Raw genomic sequence first — 19881 nt, forward strand, 5'->3', positions numbered from 1 at the left:
AAGACAGCAATTCTGAGGCGGGAAGGTGAGGATGACTCAAGGTTAAAATTTTCCCACGGGCACATTAGCAAACATGTATATACTCACACTGGCACACAACAACATAAACTCACAAAGCATAAACTCACACATACACAAACATACTGGCACTCAAACAAACATTTCACATGTCTCCACTACAGGATTATTTTCCATGTAGCAGCCCCCACTGTTTACACCTGAACCAGATGACTGATGTCTGCTTTGGAAAATCTATTGCCAGGAGAACATGATTTTCTGTCCTTTAGGTAACTAGTGCTACACATCTGATGATGTCTTCCATCATGTTCTCTGGCTTCATCACAAATACCTGTGTTGTGATAGAAAAAGAGAAACACCCGAGGCAAATGTATAGGCATCCCTTATACGCCACCGGCAGGATGACAGGCAGCTCTAATGGGCCCACTTACATAAATGCAACTTACACCCAAACATACCTTCTTCCTTCTAGACTCTGAGTGCCAGCAATCATTCTTTTCAACCACAGCTGTTTCTCTTGAAACACCTGTCATCCTCCCTGTCAGCCCAGGCACCCTGTATATGGCATCTACCCAAAGACGACTGCATTTTTCAAGACTCTGGAAGGGAAACATCCTATGGTGATGGGTGATGATCCGAGGGCTAGGAAAATGGCTTCCAGACATCCCAGAGCCCTGACTTTTAAAATTTAGGGAAGGTCCTTGGGCAAATCTATGAAGCTTTGTGTGTATATGTCTTTCTTAGCCTTATGAAAAACAACAGAACTAACTTCTATACTGGAAAGGAAAAAGATTCATAAAGGAAGTCTGCAGGGGTCTACTGCATCTGAGTTATAAGAGGCTATTATAAAGAAAGGAACACTGACAGAATACTATCTCTCTGTGAATCTAGCATCACTCCATATTTTGTTTAGTAATCTTGAGGGGGAAATGTCAGTCAAGGCACCTTGAATTTGGACCTTAAAGAACATAAGCACCTTATATCTGGCTATGAATAAGTAAGCTAGCTCTAGTGTCTGCATCAGAGAGGTGCAGCCTTGAAAAAGGAAGATGGTACCAAGAGTCAGGGATCTGTTTACTTGGTAGGTATAACACATCAGAGGTCACAGGTTGGCTTCATTTCACACAATGCTTCTTTCTAACCCTGGATGTACGTTACAATTTCCCCAGGAAACCTAAAATCAATAAACAAACACATTCAATACGGGAGCAGAACACTTGGCTAGAGCCTTCTCCCAGAAGTCCTTAGTGATGTGGACTGCAATGAGGCCTGCGTATTCACCTACTAATTTGTGCCTCTATGTATTTATTTATCTATACTTTTTCAAGATCTCAAGATGTGATTTTTAAAACTAGGCTTATTTCTTAGGACAGGTTTAGGATCACAGCAGAACTGAGAAATGAGTTTTTCAAGATGTGATGCTAATCTTCAATCAGGCTTCAGAATCATTAAGTTACTTAGACAAAATAATTTACCATGACCCCTTGTTAAGATAAAGTACAAATCCTTATATTCATCCAAGGAACACTTACTGAGTTCATATTATATGCAAAATACTATTTTAAGTCTTCAAGGCACAGTACTATGAAAACCAAAGATGGCTTGCATTAGCCATTTCAGTATTAAGATTCTGAGTGTGAAGAAGAACCAGAGAGTCAATGTTGAAGTTCAAGTCTGAAGGTCTGCTGCAGAATCCATTTTGCTCAGGAGAGCTCTGTCTTTTGCTATATTCAAACATTTGCCTGATTGGCTGAGGCCTTTTTCATATTGTTATAAGACAACCTGCTTTGTTCACAGTACATCTGCCTAGCTAATCTCATTCACCCCCCACCCCCCAAGGCATCCAGTGTAATTTATGACAACACATCTGGGCATTTGTGATGCAACCAAATATCACCGAAAATTAATCATCACAGGGTCTATTGCCTCATGGAGCTAAAGGCCTAAGGTGTGAAAAAACATGAAAGAAAGTAAGTCGCTGAAAGAGAGAACAGGAGGGATGCATTTGGGAGAAGGAGGGAACTAGACAGCACAGCCTCTTGGCAGTGAAGAACATAAGGAACAAACTCCAAGGATGACAAACGGTAGGAAGTTGGAGCAGACAGAGTGATGCTCACAGGGTCCTGAATGCTGCAGAGAACTAGGTGAGCCTAAGAAAGTGACAGAGGGCTGGAGGAGCTATAGCACAGTAAATCATGGGCAGAGGTGAAATCAGAGAGGCAAGAAGGGGCTAGATGACTCGGTGCTCTCAAATGCAGATGAAGCCAAGGCAGAGAATGGATCTGATGAGGCTGGCCTAAAGATGCTCTGCCTGCAGGCAGTGCCTAGCAGCACCACGGGGGAAAGTGTGGATGGGGTGCAGAGAAACTACTGGATGGTCTAGGCATCTGATGGTACTCAGAATAGGTTGGGCAGAAATGGTACCATTTGGCCTGACCTGGGACTACTCAGGCAGGAGAAATCTCTGGTAGGTTTTCTGTATAGCAGCTGGGGCAATGTATAATTCTCATATTTCTGGCTTGAACAACTCAAAACAAGAGCTTTCTTTTCCTAGTTACCAGTCTGGATTAACATACCCCACTGTGACCTACATTATGCAAATTGCATAACCTAATTAATGTAGATCTGGCTTAAAATGTGCAAATTTGGGTTTAGGGTTGTATTAGTCAAGAACCAGCTGATCCTTTCCTAACTGGACTACCTTCTGTCCATCTGGACGACATCATATCCTCCCCAGTGTGAAACAGAGATACAGAGCTTGGACTTGGTGAGCCCCGAGGACTAACTGTAGAAGAGCTAAAGAGCAGGAGGTGGTGTGTGCATTCATCACGTCCAAGAGTCTCCTATGGGCCTCTTTCTTTGAGCCCTTGTTTCTGAACTCAAACATACACACAGCTGGCTACCTCTCTCCATCAATGTTGATATCTGTCCTCAAGACTCCCCTACCTCAGACCCCACACCAGCTTTCTCACAGTGCATTCCACTGGCATGTTGATTCCCGAGGCCCATGCTTTCTGTTCTCATTGAATCTAACCATCTGTATGCCAGAAAAATATTGACAATCCGCTGACCTCCCATACCTTTTAAAAGCACTCCCACACAGGAATGCCGCCTTATTTTATTAAGGCGTAGTCTGTGTTTTATTTAACTCTGAATGCTGGGTACCTAGAATAGCTTGCAACATAAATGTCAATCAAGTCTAGTATAATCAAGATACCCATTCCTGCCTCATTAGGGTCTTCTCATTCCTTTAAGCTTCTCAGATTTATACACTGTAATTAGAAACTTGGTGATTTTGACTGCTAAACAGAAAGGCTTACTGGGAAGCTTCATATGTCTGAATTTTAAATATTTTCACACTTCGTTAACCTAGTTGCAAGTGTAACATCTTCTGGCCCAATTCCCTCACACTCTGCGATTTTTATTTTTGGGCAGAGACGAGCACAATTAATTGAATTGAAACACATATTGATTACTGTTTTTCATGAACTCTGAAGAGCTTGTCTCTCAATGATTTTATTAAAGAGTTTTGAGACGATTGTTTCGCTGCATTTTTGCCCTCAGTGACCTAATTCTGGCTGGAAATGCCTGTTTGTAATTTTCATGGTCTGGGTTTTGGGTAGTTGCCATTGTCCCTAAAAGTTGAGTCAGGTGGGTGAGGCTTTACCAGCTTTTCACATTCAAGTCCTGATTGGTGCATCTTTGTATCCCATTCAGACCTAACAACATTCTGTGAGCAGAATGATTTTCTTAACATTGGTGAAAATATTCAGCTTTTTGGTCCCAAGTAAGGATATACCTATGTCACCTAATAACAACATTGTCCATGAAATGACTGTCAGATTTCTATCAGACAGAGCTTTCCAGATAGGCTGATATTTCCTGACTGTCTCTCTCAGCTCCCTGCTCAGATCCAGATGATAAAATTTTAGAATGTCTCATAGACCAGAACATTGTATGCTCTAAAATGAGGGATCTTGTTAACAGAGGCTCTGAATCCATGGGTCTAGGCTGGGACCTGAGATCCTATATTTCTAACACGATCCCAGGTGGTGCTGATGCTGCTGGAATGTGGACACCAGGCCTTTGATATTACCTGTCACTCTGTAGGGGGAGTGATCACAGATGTGCATTCCACATCAACCACTAAAATAAGAGTCCTCAGATATCTGAGGCCATAATCTCATTCACCCTAACTTCTGTTTTGCAGGAGAAAGGCTGGCCTCCATGGACTCTGCTGAGAATTCTGAGCTCCTCCTCATGCAGCAGGAAGAGAAGCTGTGGCTAGTAGAAAATCAGACTAGTTCACAGTCCTGGGGATGGAGCAGGGTCAGGGCGAAATTCCCACCCCTCAGGGAAGAAAGTTCAGGAGCTAACCTTTTCAGGCTCCAGGGAGCTCAAGGTAAGAACCCCTTAATAACTGGAAGATATCAAAGCTTGTTACCAGCAGGAAAGAGGTAACTACAAAGAGCTCTAGTATTTTCCAGCCAGAAGCAAAGTCTTCAAATAAATGAGTGAGCCCTCATCACAATTTCATAGTTGATGGAAATGTCCTCGCTTCCTCAAGACACCTACGTGTCCCACAGTCTATTGTTCACACAGTAGTTAGGTGTTCTTTTAAGAATTTAAATCTCTGATGAGTGGTGAATGGCATACTTGTCTGTAAGTATAAGAATCCATATTTAGCATATAGTAGGAAATTACATTTGACTAGAGATATGACAGAGGTAGGGTTTTTCTCTAGGATCTATGATCTCTCCAGTCATGTGTATTTAGCTATTTTTACAGTGCCACACGTGAGTTCCTTTCCATTGAGAGGGCTTTAAGTTCAGTTTGACAGCTGTTCATTACCCTCAAGATAAAAGTGCCACTACTGCCCCAGTGTAATTTACTGTACTGGTCATTGTGGTTATTAGGTTTTAAAGTTGGAGTTGGACCACTGATTGATTTTCTTCCTAATGGCTTGCATAGTAAGTGTCCTCTAGAACTATGAGAGCTAGTCTTCAGGGAAGAGGACTCCAGTCAGTTCCAGCTCAATTGCTCCAAGTCCTGTGTCTGAAGTACTGTCTTCAGCAGTAGGGTCTTACCTTCAAGTTCTAGGATGCAATCAAGGGCTGTGGCAATAGCCTGTGCTATTTTGGGAGTCTCTCCGACTATCCTGACCAACAACTCAAAAGAAGGATTGTCTAGTCTGGTGCTATGTTCCTTGTTATATAGCCTTCAGCTATACACATGAATTCATATTTAGATATTGCATGTATATTTTTCAGTAGGGTTTTTGAGTTAATAAATTTACCCTGAAAAAAAAAAAATTTACCCTGGTTTTTCATACTGCCTAAGGTTTATTTATTCTCTCTTTTACTTTCTCTCTCCCTCGTCTAACCTCCCTCTTCCCACCCTAGTTAAAGTACTCCCATTTTCACATTTTCCCCTTGAAAATCTCTTATTGTTCTCCCTCTCTTGAGCTCCTTCTTCCTCTGTACCCCTATGGTTCCTTGTATGTCCTTCCCTCCTCCCTTCCAGTTTTTCCCATATCCCCCTTGGTAACATCTCTTTCCTATTATCCCTCTCCTTTGGGCTCTTTCCTTCCCTTTACCTCCATGGTTCTTTCCCATTTTCCTGGTTCCTGTGGTTACATCAACAGATGGAGGCTATTACAGAGTTCTACGATTGCTCACACACAGAGAATATGTGTCTGAGAGATGCCCAACCCTAAGTGACACATCTACAGTGGAACCTCTACACCCAAGTCTCATGGAACACAGCAGAACATGGTGCAGAGAAAATAGTAATGCATCCCTCAGTTCTCACCAGCGAAGCTTCCTCATGCAACAGAGTGTGATGTACACAGAAAGCCACAACCGGCCAAAGTATAGAGGATAAGATACTACAAAGTGTGTCCCTGGGTAGGATGTCTATATTAAAGCTTACCGACCCTTGGCTCAGAGATCATTGTGGAAGAGGGGGTGGAAATATTGTGAGAACCAGGATTGGTACATGAACACAAGGAAACAGAGTCTTTCGGGCCTCTGGGAACTTGTTCATATGAACCTGCAGCAATGGTGGCAGCATGCACAAGGCCCACGCTGACTCAATCAGACAAAAACCAAGCACAGAACTGGGGAAATGGGCAGCAGGCCCCAGCCTTAGAGAAGGAACTATTGGCAGCTGACTACTGCTGGGTGAGGGAAAGTTGATCCTCTTTAAAGGACTAACTCGAGATAGGCTGGCTAGACTCCAGTGGATGAACTTGAAACGGGGGACATTTGGGTACAAATGCTTGACCAGATAGGCCTTAACATATATGACAGAATGCATGAAATCCAGTGGGAGGGGGGCATTATGGAGAATTCAGATGGGGGAGGGAAGTCTAAATAGGATTACAATGTATTGTATGAAATACAGAAAAATTCAATAAAAATATACACAAAAGAATATAAATCTCATGGGCGATGGCTCAGTGGATTAGAACACTTGCTGGGCAGGCATGCGGACTTAAGTATAGATCCCTAGCACCTCTGTAAGAAGCTGGGCATGGCTGTGCCTTCCTGTGCTCCCAAGCAATGTGAGATGGAGACAGGAAGATTGCTGGGCTTGCTGGTCAGCCAGCCCATTAAAAAAAAAAAAAATGAGGTCCAGGTTCAATGAGAGGCCCTGTCTCAAGAGAATAAGACAGTGATAGAACAGGACATCTGGCATTCTCTTTTAGCCTCTACATGTGTACATAAGGACACACACACACATCCAAACATGCACATATACACATATGCATAAGCACATTTGAGAAAATAAATCTGATTCTTTACCTTCCCTGCTTAAATTCCTTCTAGAGCCTTCCCCACAAGATCACTTGTGAACACCAGCAGTCCTGCATCCTCATCCTTATGCATATATTCTGCCACACAGTCTCATCACTATTCTCTGTGCCCACAATGCCTTGGTCACTCTGACCTCCTGTTTATCAGACGTGCCAGTTACTCACCCCAGGGTTTCTGCAGTAGCAGCATTTCTCCAAGTGCTGTCTTTGCTTTGCTTTCATAGACCCTAATCAGTTTAAAGTCAAAACAATCACACAACAGGGTGTAAGCTTCACTTTTGCTGGTTTGACATGGACTGATTTATCCCTTAATTCTTACCCAGCTGAAGCCTGAAACAGTTGGACACATTCAGGTTACAAAGAGGGCACCAGAGCTGAGAGACAGAATGGTATTTAATCAAAGTCATTCAGACTTTGGGGTGCAGATTTGTCTAATGATAGATTCAGATGTGGATTTATAGGGGAACACATTTAATCTTAACACTGCTTGGGCCCATTGTTTAAAATACTTAAACAGTACGCCTTTAATCCCAGCACTTGTGAGGCAGAGGCAGGCAGATCTCTGTGAGTTCAAGGCCAGCGTGGTCTACACAGTGAGTTCAGGTCAGCTGGGACTACAAGGAGACCCTGTCTCAAAAAGACAAAAAAAAAAAAAAAAATTAAAAAAGACAAAAAAAAAAAAAAAAAAAAAAAAAAAAAAAGACTTAAACAGTACAAATAATAGAAATGAATCTCTCTTCCTCCCTCCATCTGTCCCTCTTCCCCTCCCTCCTCCCTGCTGCTTTGTGGTCTATACTTTGACTTTGCTGAGTCCAAGGTTGTGTTGCTCATAGAAAAGCACAAGCAAAAAAAATTCTAAATTTCTCTTCCATTTGTGCTAACCTATTTTTCTTTGTAACAAACTTTTTTTGATGCTAAATTAGAGTTCTTTGTAATGTATGGGTTTCTTTCTGGAAATTACAGAATGGTCCTAATTTTAAAAGCCAAATTGGTTTCATCTAATTAAATTTGGAAATTCCCTCATAAACACATACTTTGTCATAGATATCTTTAAAAGCAAGGTCTTCTGCTTGCTCTCTGGGGCAAGGCTGGCTAAATCCTGGTTAGGAGGAGACTCTGCCTCTCTGTTCAGAAGGACACAACCTTCTATCAGTTGCTAAAACTTTCTAAAAACCAGTGCTTCCCAGAAGAACATTTCTTAACTCTTAATGTCTATATGACTCTCCCAGGGATCTGATAAAACTTGAGAGTCTAATTGGGAGGTATGCATGGGGCCTGAGATGTTGCCAGGGGATGCTGGTATTGCTGGTCCATGGGCCACACTGAGTTTCCTTTGGATCTGTACCTGAATTTAGGAAACATGAATCTGCCCTCCTGTATGATCATTTTGTTTTCACATCACATTTCTATCCTTCAGCATCTTCATTTTTATGTAATGATAACAGCTAACACTTGTATTACTTCTGAATTCTGAAGGCTGTGCTAAACATGTATTTAATATGATCCTCATATCAATCCTCTATGGTAAACTACATTATTATTCTACTTTTCCATTTAAGTCTCCTGCATTCCTGAGAGTATACCTGAGGTGCCATAGCCCACACAGTAGATAATGAGCAAAGTGTGGGTTCATATCTTGGCTGCCTGACCTCAAAGTCAATGCTCTTACCTTACTTGGCCCTTGCTAGTTTGTGATACACATAAGCCCAGTCATGCTTACGCACGATGCCCACAAACTCCTAGCTTCTTCTAGAGCATTCCCAAAGAAGTCTGGTGTATTCCCAAAAGGCTCACAGAAATGTCACCCAGCTGTAGTCTTCTGGCCTTGTTTCTCTATAATCTTTCCCAAAGAGCAGACAAGAAGTGACTTGAAAATGTCTCTACATAAATGTCTCCAGTAGAGTTCAGCATGGAAATGCCAGAATGACTGGAATCGGGTCTTTGAAAATCACAAAGCACTGGGTTCACAAAGAAGTAATAGGCTACGATGTTCCAATCTGCTCCCCCTTTTTGACACAGCTCCAGAAAATGTACCATATATAGATGCCACAAGTCCAGGATTCTTTACTCAACATGTCTAACTCACAACTGTTTGTATCCTGCTTTCCCTCCATCTATTTCTTTCATCTACTCACAGAATGGTGAATTATGATTTTGCAAGTCCAGGAGCTTGCATAATCCTACTCTAGGAAGACTGACATTACTCTCAAGGAGGAACTCAATGCAGAGATAAGGCCTCACTTCCTACATAGTGAAGTGTGGTCTTTCCCAAGAGGACGTTGGTGCAATGATCAAAGCCTTTCCATGGCCAAGCTGTCATCATTCCAAATAAGAAAAACAAGGCATTTGTCAGGAGTCATTCATCAAACTAAATTTATTCAATTTTAGATACTTTTATGCTGAAATTTTATATGTTCTATAATTTTGGACTTACATCATTTTTAATGAAATGCTATTAAGAGTTAATAAAATAGCCTATGTTGGTCCCTAAAATCTTTGAAATGTTACTGGTTCATGAATTCTAAATTCATATACTCCTGGCAAGGAGAAATTTTATAGTCCTATCATGCCTTAGATCATGGATCCTTTCTCCTTGCTATACAAACTACAGTTTGTTCTGTATAATAAATCTCTTTGTGCCTCTATCTTTCTCTGTCTCTTTATCACTGATTGTGGTCTCTACAAAGAAAAGCACATAGCTTTTAAATGACTGCATTTTATTTCTTTCTTCCCTGACAAGGTTTTGACCACATCCCAGCCAAGTGTACCAATACAGGGAAATACCTCTCTCTGGCTCAAGACATTTCATAAATGTTATGGTGCATGTTGGTTCCTCCTCTCAAGTGCTGATTCTGAGAGCTGCACCAAGCTCCCTGCTGTTTCTAAAATGGAGACATTAGATAAATCTTCTGAGAGAAGGTGTTGGTGAGACAGGTGTTTTCTCAGCTCCTTGCTCATGGTGGATAATCTTTTGCTTCAGAGTTATCTGAGGGCCATCCATGTCTCTAGAAAACTTACCAGTTCACACTAGACTAATCCTGATCCTTCATCTTCAACTACATAACATCCGTAAAAACCCCCAACTCCCTTCCCAAGCCCACTCTCTGCAGAAATATGTTTTTGCATGAATGTTAAATGGTCTAAGCCCCAATGTGGGCCAGTGTTAAATGTGTCAGCCTGGGGATTCACGTGACTTCTTCCCTTCCTTCAGACTTGCTACAGGGACATGGAAGCAGTGATTACCACCCTCATTTAACAGATGAAAGATCAGGTTGGAGGGAGGAGGAGTCTACCAAGGGGAACCTGAGACTATGGAAGAGCTTTTAAGACACAAGGGTGAATCTTTGTAGCGTCAACATCCATGCCCTCCATCTTTATCACTCTATTTTTCTACTTTGTATTAGAAACTCATAGTGCCTCAGAATACATGCATGGGAGGAAAGCCAGTCTTACATATATCCTAGTACTTAGTTATATCAACATTTCTGGAGTTTTTTTGTTTTGTTTTTATTTTGTAGTGGAATTCTATATTGTTATTTCAGTTTTATCATTTCGGGTGTTAGCCTGGTGGGTGGATGCCTCCTAAGTATGTTCTTTTGTGTCTCTTCCAGGCTAAAACTTTGTCCATGGTTGGGAGGATTACACCCTATCATCTGGATAATGAGTAATATGCTTTGGGCACGGAGCAAGTTAATGCTCAAGAACTTTTCACTCTTGAGGCAGAGAATAATGATGGGATGATTTTCAAAGCCCAAGGTCTCACACAGGTGAGGTCATCACTATGTGAGTCCTGTGGTTTCCCATATAAACGTTAGCTTATGCTTTTCAGGTCTGGGTCTTCTCTTCCACAATGGGACAGTCTGATGCCTTGACCTACTGACCCCTTTACTGAAGGGATTAATCCTCACCTTAATCATCTAAATGCATAGTATGACAAATTTGTTTTTAGGACAACCAAAAATGACCAACTGTATGCCCACATTGGTTCTCACGTACCTTTATGCTCTCTAAGGAACAGCATTTGCCTACTGAATGAGGCTTAGTCAACTGAAGCAGTCCAGGAGCCTCCTTACCTCGTAAAGTGTGATGACTCCATTGGTCTCATTGGGAGGTTTCCACTGGATGTAGATCTTCTCCTCAAAGGGGCCCCCTTGGATGGACTCAAGAGGAACAGCTCCTGGAACTACAGAGGGAAATGTTATGAGCCTTATGTAACTACCTACATCACTTTTCCAGCTCCATGGACCTAGGACAGGGGTTGGCAAAGTCTCTATAAAAAGCCATATCATATGTATTTTTAGGTTGATGGTAATAGAATCTCTGCTACAATCTCTTGACTCTACCACTATAGTACAAACGTTGCCATAGACAATCCACAAACAGATGAATGTGTCTGTGCTTCCATAAATCTTGATTTTCAAAACGAAGCAATAGACTGAATTTGACCCATGGGTCAAGCTTTGCTTCAGGAGACTGACAGCGTTTCATTTGCATACTGAGCAAGCCCACTGATGAAGGGAACCTAGACAGGCAAAGAGGGTATCAGTAGGCTCCAGTCTCCTTGAGGATTGGGATTTGATACATGCAAAATATGCTTTGCCATCATTTTGCCAACACAGTCTCCTAACTCTGCCAAGTTTTCTCCAACTTTAGGAAGTACCTCCTAAGCTTCCTAATTCCTGGAACCAACAGGAACCATGAGTCTTGAAACCTTAATCCAATTAGAAGAAGCTCATCTTGCTTATGAGCTTCCAATAAGAAATCGGCTAGCTTATCTTGCTGCTGAGTCTCCAATCCTTGGTCTGGGGTAGATATTTAATATCTATTAGCTGGGGGGATGAAGAGGTAGATGATGACTTATGCCAGCATTTTGGCCTAATGAGCACATTTCTGGGGCTGCTTCTGTAACAGGCTAGTCTTTCCATCAGCATATTCCAGATGGGTTCCAGCATCCTCACAACAATGCTCAGCCAGAAAGTACATGATTCCCCAAACTTTCAGTTATAAGCCTCTAGAGAATGAAGAATTTGTGTAAATCATTACCAGATCTATTTATACTTCAGCATTGTAAAAGCAGGTACTCTTACTAAGCACTTATTCTTTGATCAGAATTTTACATACATTATTTCACTTAAGCCACAAAACAGCTCTGCCCCGTGCATTTATTATCTCCTTTGTGCTGATACAGGAGCTGAAGCTGGGAGAATTAAATCACTTGCTCAAGGTCATACAGCTCTTAAGTTGTAAAATGAGAACAGAACACCTGTCTATGAGCTTCAGAGAATATACTTTTAATCACCATGCTATGCCTCTCTAGATATAGCCTTGGCCATATGTTGCAATCAGTTCCCCATTGTTAAATTAAAATATATGTAGTTTTTCTCATGATGAGTATCATGAACACAATTTATTGAATATTAAGAATATACAAAAAGATTTTAAAGAATGAACAAAATCACTCACAATACCCAAATCCAAAGATAGTTTTCCAGTATTTTATGTGTATATATGTACATATATAAGTTAAAAAAAGTCTTTATATATATTTTAATTAATCTGTTCTTTGTATGTTATTTTTTACCTTTTTAAATCACAAATCATAGACATTAAAAGGAAAAATCCTTAAGTATTCTTTGGGATCATGCATTTTGCTTTTTAGATGACAAAATATATTTATTGATGCCTTTTAACAAGGATCATGCATTTCAACGGTCAAGTGGAGGAGTGAGACTCCATTATAGTCACAGTAACCAGTCCTTTCTTACTGGGTGTTAAATTGGGTTGGAAGTTTTCATGATTATGAGCATCACTGGAATATGCATTCTCTTTCAATTAGCATACAAAGTTTCAGGTTTCTTCGGACATTTTCACACAGTCTTTGTTTTGGTTGTCACCTCCCCAACTCCTTGAATCCTCTCCCCACCTGTGCCCTTTCACTTCTAATATTTTCTTTTCTACTTTCATGTCATATTTGTTGTTTCCTTCCCCAAACCCCTTCCTTTAAGCATGTTTTCCTCTTTCATGGGTCCCTTTTTAGTTGCATAATCTCTACCAATACTCATGCCCATGAACATACACATATATAAAAATTAGAGGCTAGAAACATGTGAGAGAAAACATATAATATGTGACTTTTGGAGCCTGGGTTACCTTACCTAACATAGTATTTTCCAGTTCCTATCATTTTCTTACAACTTCCACAATTTCATTTTTCTTTATGAGCATTCTTACAAATAAGAATTTCCATGCAGCAACTTTGCTCATGTCCCAAAGACAAATTTGTGACAATTAATCTACTAGGCCAAAGTAGATAAACTATTTTATTTTTAGGGCTTTTGACACATATTACCAGATTGCCTTCCAGAAACTTTGTATAAATCTGGGCTCCCCAAGAGAAGAATATGCCTAGACCTGTTTACTGCCCACACTGACTATTTAAAAAATTAAGTATATGTATGTCACTTTTAGAATACTGGAAAGCACAGATTTTTTTCACTTTAATTCGTCATCTGCATCGATTCTTTTAGGAACATGCTCTCTATACTCTGTGCTTTTTTTGCTCACGTTTGTTTTATGAAATCGTTACTATCATCCTTTTAAAAGACATTTATTTTTGTATAGTTTACAAATACTTCTTGCTAGATTTTAATTTGCTTTTAAAATCTTTCAGGTATGTAGAAGCTTTTTATTGGTCAAGCTTCTTACTGTTTTCTCCTAACCTTTCCTCTCTGTAAATATACCTTCTTTAATGAGATCAAGGGATTGTTATTTACATCAAGGATACACCAATAACAGAGATGTGGTCAAATCCCTTTAAGGCTTGTGCTCTAGGAGGCAGACAGATATTAAAAGAATGGCACTCATAATTTCATTAATATCATCCAAACTCGGAGGTCAAAGTATATCATATTAGGAGAATAACAATTATTGAAAAGACGGTTTAGCAAGTGGAGATCCTGAGGTGCAAGTAAGTCAGAGCTGATGGATAAGTGGAAGTATCTAGAGCAAAAGCAGGGAGTATTGGGAGTGTAGTGGATAGCTTTCTGAGGTCAAGGGTGGAAAGAGAAGAATCGGTTAGGAAGTGTTGGCAGTCATTCTGGAGAGCAAAGATGCCAGCCTGCAGCGGGGACAAGGGGTGTAGAAGAGCAATGGACTGTAGGAGATTCCTGCCATGCTAAACTAGCATGACTTGATGGTGATGGATGAGAGCAAAGGAGGGATAGGATGTGTTAGTGAGGGTCTCCACACTGTTTATATGGTTTGGGAATTGGGCTGTAGTTCATAGGGAGGAGTCTTAAAGGATGATTGCTTTTGGAGAGCATCTGGTGAGCTCAGTTTTTGTCAGACCTCACTTGAGGTATATATATATATATATATATATATATATCGTCCGGATAGAATGGATGAGTAGTGCTTGGATAGACATGATTGAAGCCAGTGTTTGGATACTGGAATCATGGTCTAGGAATCAGTCTTACAGAAGAGGATAGGGAACAAAGGAAAAGGCGAGGCTCAGACTCAGCTAAGAGAAACGTGTCTTAACTATTCGAAGGAAACCTTCAGGGAAACTGGGAGACAGTACTGAGAAAGACAGGTAGAAACCCAGAAGACTGAGCAGCCAGGAAGGAGGCAGGTTTGGGAAAGGACTGCTCAGCAGTGATGGGTATGGTTCAGTGGTCAAATCAGAAGTGACCTTGAACTTGCCATGGACTCTAATGCCTCAATGCCTATGGCCTGAGCAAGAATCATTGACAGAGATTGTTTATGTCACAAGTCCCAATGATGTGGTTGAAAAAAGGTGGAAGGTGAGATAGAACAAGCAAAGAATTTCATTTATGAAGGGTAAGAAAATGTAAACATAGCAAAGGTGAGAAGCAATGTCTATACGCAAAGAGCAGAGGGGTTAAGGCAATGAAAAGCAATCCAAATGGGAAGGTTGACTTGGAGGAGCCCTGAAGGGAGAGAAGCAAGCGAGGGTGAGAAGAAGATCCTTCCTCTGTGAGAGATGGGGGAGGAGGACCAACAGGTACAGTGGCTCGGGCAGGGGCTTTTCATTCAGTGGCTTAATTTTCTTTTTAAAAACGTTTTACTTTTATTTTGTGTGTTTGAGTCTATTGCCTGCATGTATGTAAATTGCACCTGTATCATGCAGTGCCCACGGAGGTCAGAAGAAGGTGTCAGATTCCCCTGAAAGTGGCATTACGAAGGTTGTTAGCTGCCATGTGGGTGCTTGGAATTGAATCCAGGTCCTCTGCAAGAGCAGCCAATGCTCTTAATTGCTGAGGCATCTCTCCAGCCCCTGCTTTCATTTTCTTGAGAAGTGGGGGTTAAGCTGTCTTCTACAAGTGTAAGGGGAAGACAAATTGCAAGAAATTGGGGAAAGTTGAGAAGCTTTTATTATTGAGAACCAGACAGAGAAATGTAGAATCTATGCATTAATCTGAAAGTTTGTCTGATGAATATGGGGGAGGGTCTGTGTAGTGGAGGTGGGCGATAAGTCTGGTGATTGAAAGAGGATTTTCCCTAGTGGGGAAGGAAAGGTTTGATTGGTGAAGGAAGGACTGTGGGACGTAGGTGGATGAGGAGGTTATGATGATGAATCTCAAACCAGTAGCAGGAGGTAACCTGGTCTTTCTAGCATAGAGCAAATTTTCTTTCTCGTCCCAAATCAGGTAAATAGAAAATACAAATGAGTAACTATGCTGTGACTTTTTTATGGTTATCTCCATTTCTTTTCCTTCTACACCTAACATCTGGAACTTATTTTCTACATTGTACATTATAGAAAATTAACTATAATTCTTTACAATGTTCTTAAGACAATTACTTGGCCAGTCAAAACTTTCCCCAGTGACTTAAAATGCCATCTTTCCATGTTAGGGTATTTTATACTCTGACATGTGCCATAGCTCACACTGTGACAGCATCTCCCCACAGTCTGAGATGACAATTTTAATACTTCGGCAAACTGGGTGTGATACTTATAATCCCAGCACTTGGGAGAGAGGCAGGAGGATCAGGAGTTCCAGGTCATCTGTAGTTACACAGGGAGTTTGAGGGTAGCCAGGGATCCATGAGACATTGCATCAAAAAAAAGTAAGAATTTTAGAAAAAGATTTATAAAATTTCAAAGCGACATCAATATAACTTTTTGCAGTTTCATTATTTTCCATTCTTTTGGGGGTAAAGGACATCTCTTTATAACCATGGGTCCTTTTCTCAATAACACTATGTAAATCTTCCTATTTTAATGCTTCTTTCTTTGCCCCTTGATTAAAACAATGGAGTTTTTGCTATTATTTCTTAAAAATTGCATTTTCACAATTTTATTACTTTGTTTCTCTTGTTTTTGTATTATATTTAAAAAGCTTTTAAGCTTTGTATGAATAAAACATATATAAAATTCTGTTGGTTTAAAAATAATTATAAAATTAACATGTGTTGGCTTTATAAGAATTAAGATAGTGCTCTCCAAAGCTATGGGAGCTAGCCTTCAGAAGTGGATGCAAGTCAGTTGCAGCTCTACTGCTCCAAATCCTGTGTCCGAAGTATGTTCTGTCTTCAGCAATAGGGTCGTACCTTCAAGTTATGGGAGGCCATCAAAGGCTGTGGCAATAGCCTGAGTAATTTTGGGAGTCTCTTGGAGATGCCAAGGGAAAACATCAATGGATGATCCAATGCCAGCTTCAAGACCAAATAACCACATCAATGGCCAGCATAGCATAAGTCATTGGTGTAGTAGTGGCACGTTTATCTTGGGGGCAATCAACAGCTACATACTTGGACTAAAAGTCCACTCAATGGGAGGAAACTCAAATGTGGTACTGTAATCATAACCAAATACACATGGCTCCGAGTGGTAATAGATCTCAGAGAAAACCCCAAGACTGTCACATTGCTAGACTAATGTGATTTCTTACCATGTGCAAAATATATATCCTTATATTTACAGACAAATATCCCAGTTACCACCCATCAATGCAGCTCATTTTGCACCCATCAGAGACTAATACCAAGTACCACAACTGGTCACACACAGACATTGTTTATGAATTGCCCAGGCCTAAGTGACACATCTACAATGCAACCTCTACACATAAGGCTCATGGAGCTTAGAACAGGGATAAAGAAGAGGATGTTAATGAATCTCTCAGTCCTCAATAATGAAGTTCCCTCATGCAACGGAGGGTCAGGAACACAAAAGGTCACAAACGGTCAAAGCACAGAGATCAAGAGTCTGCTGAATGATGGTCCTTGGACAGGACTCCTTTATTAAACCTCACCCACCCAAGATTCAGGGACCATTGAGGAAGAGGGAACAGAAAGATTATTAGAGCCAGGGAGGAAACAGAGTCCTTCGAGCTCCTGGAAACCTGCTCATGTGATTCTATGGCAATGGTGTCATCATATACAAGTCCCATGCAAACCCAGGCAGACAAAAACCCAGCATAGAACTGGGAAAATGAACAGCAGACCCAAATCTTCTCTGAAGAAATATTGGCAACTGATTGCTGCTAGGTGAAGAAGAGCTGATCTTCCTAAAACAAGGGACTCTAGATAGACTGACTAGACCTCAGTGGATGGACTTGCACTTGGGAACATCTGGGGACACTGACAACACAGTGGGCCTTAACACGGATGACAGAGTATATGGGCGACAGTTGGGGAGGGGTCTATGGGAGGGTACCACTGGGTATAGGGGTATAAAGATGATTAAGATTGTTTAAGATGTTCTTTATGAAATACACAACAAATTCAATAAAAACAAATTTTAGAGAAAAGAATTAAGATATCGGGGTACCAGTGACATATCCTGTGCCTGTTGCCACTGGCTACTTTCCTCATCACCATCACCAACAAAATATCAGGTACTAAATTTCCAGTTACTCATTCTTTTTATTCGGAGTTATAAATATATACACACATCCCAGAACACTATGTCATTTCGTTTTTCTTGCTTTTCTTCATACACATATTGTAAGATTTGCATTAATCAATTTACAACATTTGGAGATTCATCAGTTGTAATTTATTCCTCTCCAGTTCATGAATATCATTTTTCCTATATTTATCTTCTCATTCTACTTTAAATGGACATTAGGGTTTGTTTCCAGCTCGAGTTATCTTAGACTATGACTCATAGGAGTATTTTTGAGAATTTGGCTGAACACATACAAGACTTTAGGAGCAGGTATACTTAGGAATAAGTAGATCAGAGAGCTCATGTGTCCTCAGCTTTCCTAAGCAACAATAAATTGTTTTCCAAAGTGGTGGCATCATTTTAGACTCCCTCATGAAATAGTCTGAAAGTTCCCACACTTTAACATCCTTAAAAACACTTGGCATTATCAGCTTTAAAAGTCTAGGCCGCCTGGTAAGGGTAAAATGACACTTAACAGAGAAAGATACTTATTTGTTTTTACCTTATTTAATAAAGGGGCTGAGTATTTTTAAATATTTGTTGGATATCATTGCTTTTATGTATTGATTTGTAGGTTCTTTGTCAAGTTTAGACACTCATTACTTACTGTGGTAAAACCGGGTGTTCTATAAAAACCTTCCAGAAAGCTCAGTGGCAGATCACTAGGCTAAAATGCTCAAAGCCCTGGGCTCCATTTCAAGCACAGCAAAACCAAAATAAAACAAAAAGTATAAACAGGTTCTAGTGGCTGAACTCACATCAAGGGGCATCTGGGTACACAAACTTGACTCTATGGCCTTAGCACATATGATAGAATGCATGGAATCATGTGGGTGGGCTATGGGGTGGGTAGAGCTGATAGGGGAGGAGGTCTAAATATGATTAAGATAATATGTTGTATTAAATGGACAAAAATTCAATTAAAAATACATTGGAAAAAAGTAAGAAATGGTTCAAAAACTAATGGTAAAACAAAACAAGAAAACTGTCAGTTTATGTCTTGCATTTGTCTTGTATATAGATCAGGTAATAAATTTTAATGTGGTCAAGTGTGGGAAAAGAGGGTAACAACAGCAGACTCTGTTGGTGGCCCACCTACCTGGAGCCTACTGAGCAGTGCTTGTTGTGAACTACTTTGCTGTCTCTTTTCCTAAAGGCTGTGGAGATAAATTTGGTCTTCACACAGGACAAATACAAAGTATTAGTTAATGTTTTTAAACCAGCTGTCAAGTCATGAAAGACTTGAAGTTCATGAATGAACAACCCAGTTTCTTCCTCACTAGTTTGGTGACGAAGATGCTGAAAATGATTTCCAACCTACTGGACTGATGCTACCATAAATTTCCATAAGTATGAGTCATAGGGAAAATAAAATTGAAGACAAATACTGAAGCTTAACAACCAATGAAAATGGCTGGGTGTGGTGGTGCACACCTTTAATCCCAGCACTTGGGCTACAGAGCAGGTGGATCTTGATAAGATCAAGACCAGACTAGTCTACACAGTAAGTTCCAGTACAGCTGGGGCTACAGGGAGAACCTGTTTCAAGAAACCACAACCAAAACAAAACAATGAAAATGAAAGCTTCTTTTTTTTTACAACCAATGAAAATGGCTGGGTGTGGTGGTGCACACCTTTAATCCCAGCACTTGGGCTACAGAGCAGGTGGATCTTGATAAGATCAAGACCAGACTAGTCTACACAGTAAGTTCCAGTACAGCTGGGGCTACAGGGAGAACCTGTTTCAAGAAACCACAACCAAAACAAAACAATGAAAATGAAAGCTTCTTTTTTTTTTAATTCCCCACTACTTGCCCTTCTGCTGAATCTAGTCAGCCTATCTAGAGGTCTTTGTTTTAGGAGGGTCAACTGTTCATCATCTAGTGGTAATCAGTTGTCAATATTCCTTTGGATAAGATTGGGGTCTGCTGTTCATTTTCCCAGTTCTATGCTGGGGTACTATCTGGGAAGCCCTTTGGCCACCCTGGACAACAACTTAAAGAAGGTATCGCCTGTCTGGCATTGTTGCCTGTTATGTAGCCTTTAGCTATGCATATGGACTCTTAAGAAATTATACTGGCCCCTTTAATGTTTCGTTATACTTTCCTTTTGGGTGTTTAAGGCC

The 19881-nt window shown here is 40.5% G+C and overlaps 1 protein-coding gene across 6 annotated transcripts in view; it reads right to left on the bottom strand.

Annotated features, from left to right (window-relative positions):
* Ptprt (protein tyrosine phosphatase receptor type T) overlaps positions 1-19881 on the bottom strand; it is a 1217152-nt gene that overhangs the window by 391109 nt on the left and 806162 nt on the right. For all 6 annotated transcript variants that reach the window (XM_029554985.1, XM_029554983.1, XM_029554981.1 and 3 more), the window contains one exon: positions 10909-11018. In XM_029554985.1, the coding sequence (XP_029410845.1) occupies positions 10909-11018 (110 nt within the window). The remainder of the gene's footprint in view (positions 1-10908; positions 11019-19881) is intronic.

Source organism: Nannospalax galili, unplaced genomic scaffold, assembly GCF_000622305.1.
Source record: "Nannospalax galili isolate Female #2095 unplaced genomic scaffold, S.galili_v1.0 scaffold205, whole genome shotgun sequence".
Lineage (NCBI taxonomy): Eukaryota > Metazoa > Chordata > Mammalia > Rodentia > Spalacidae > Nannospalax > Nannospalax galili.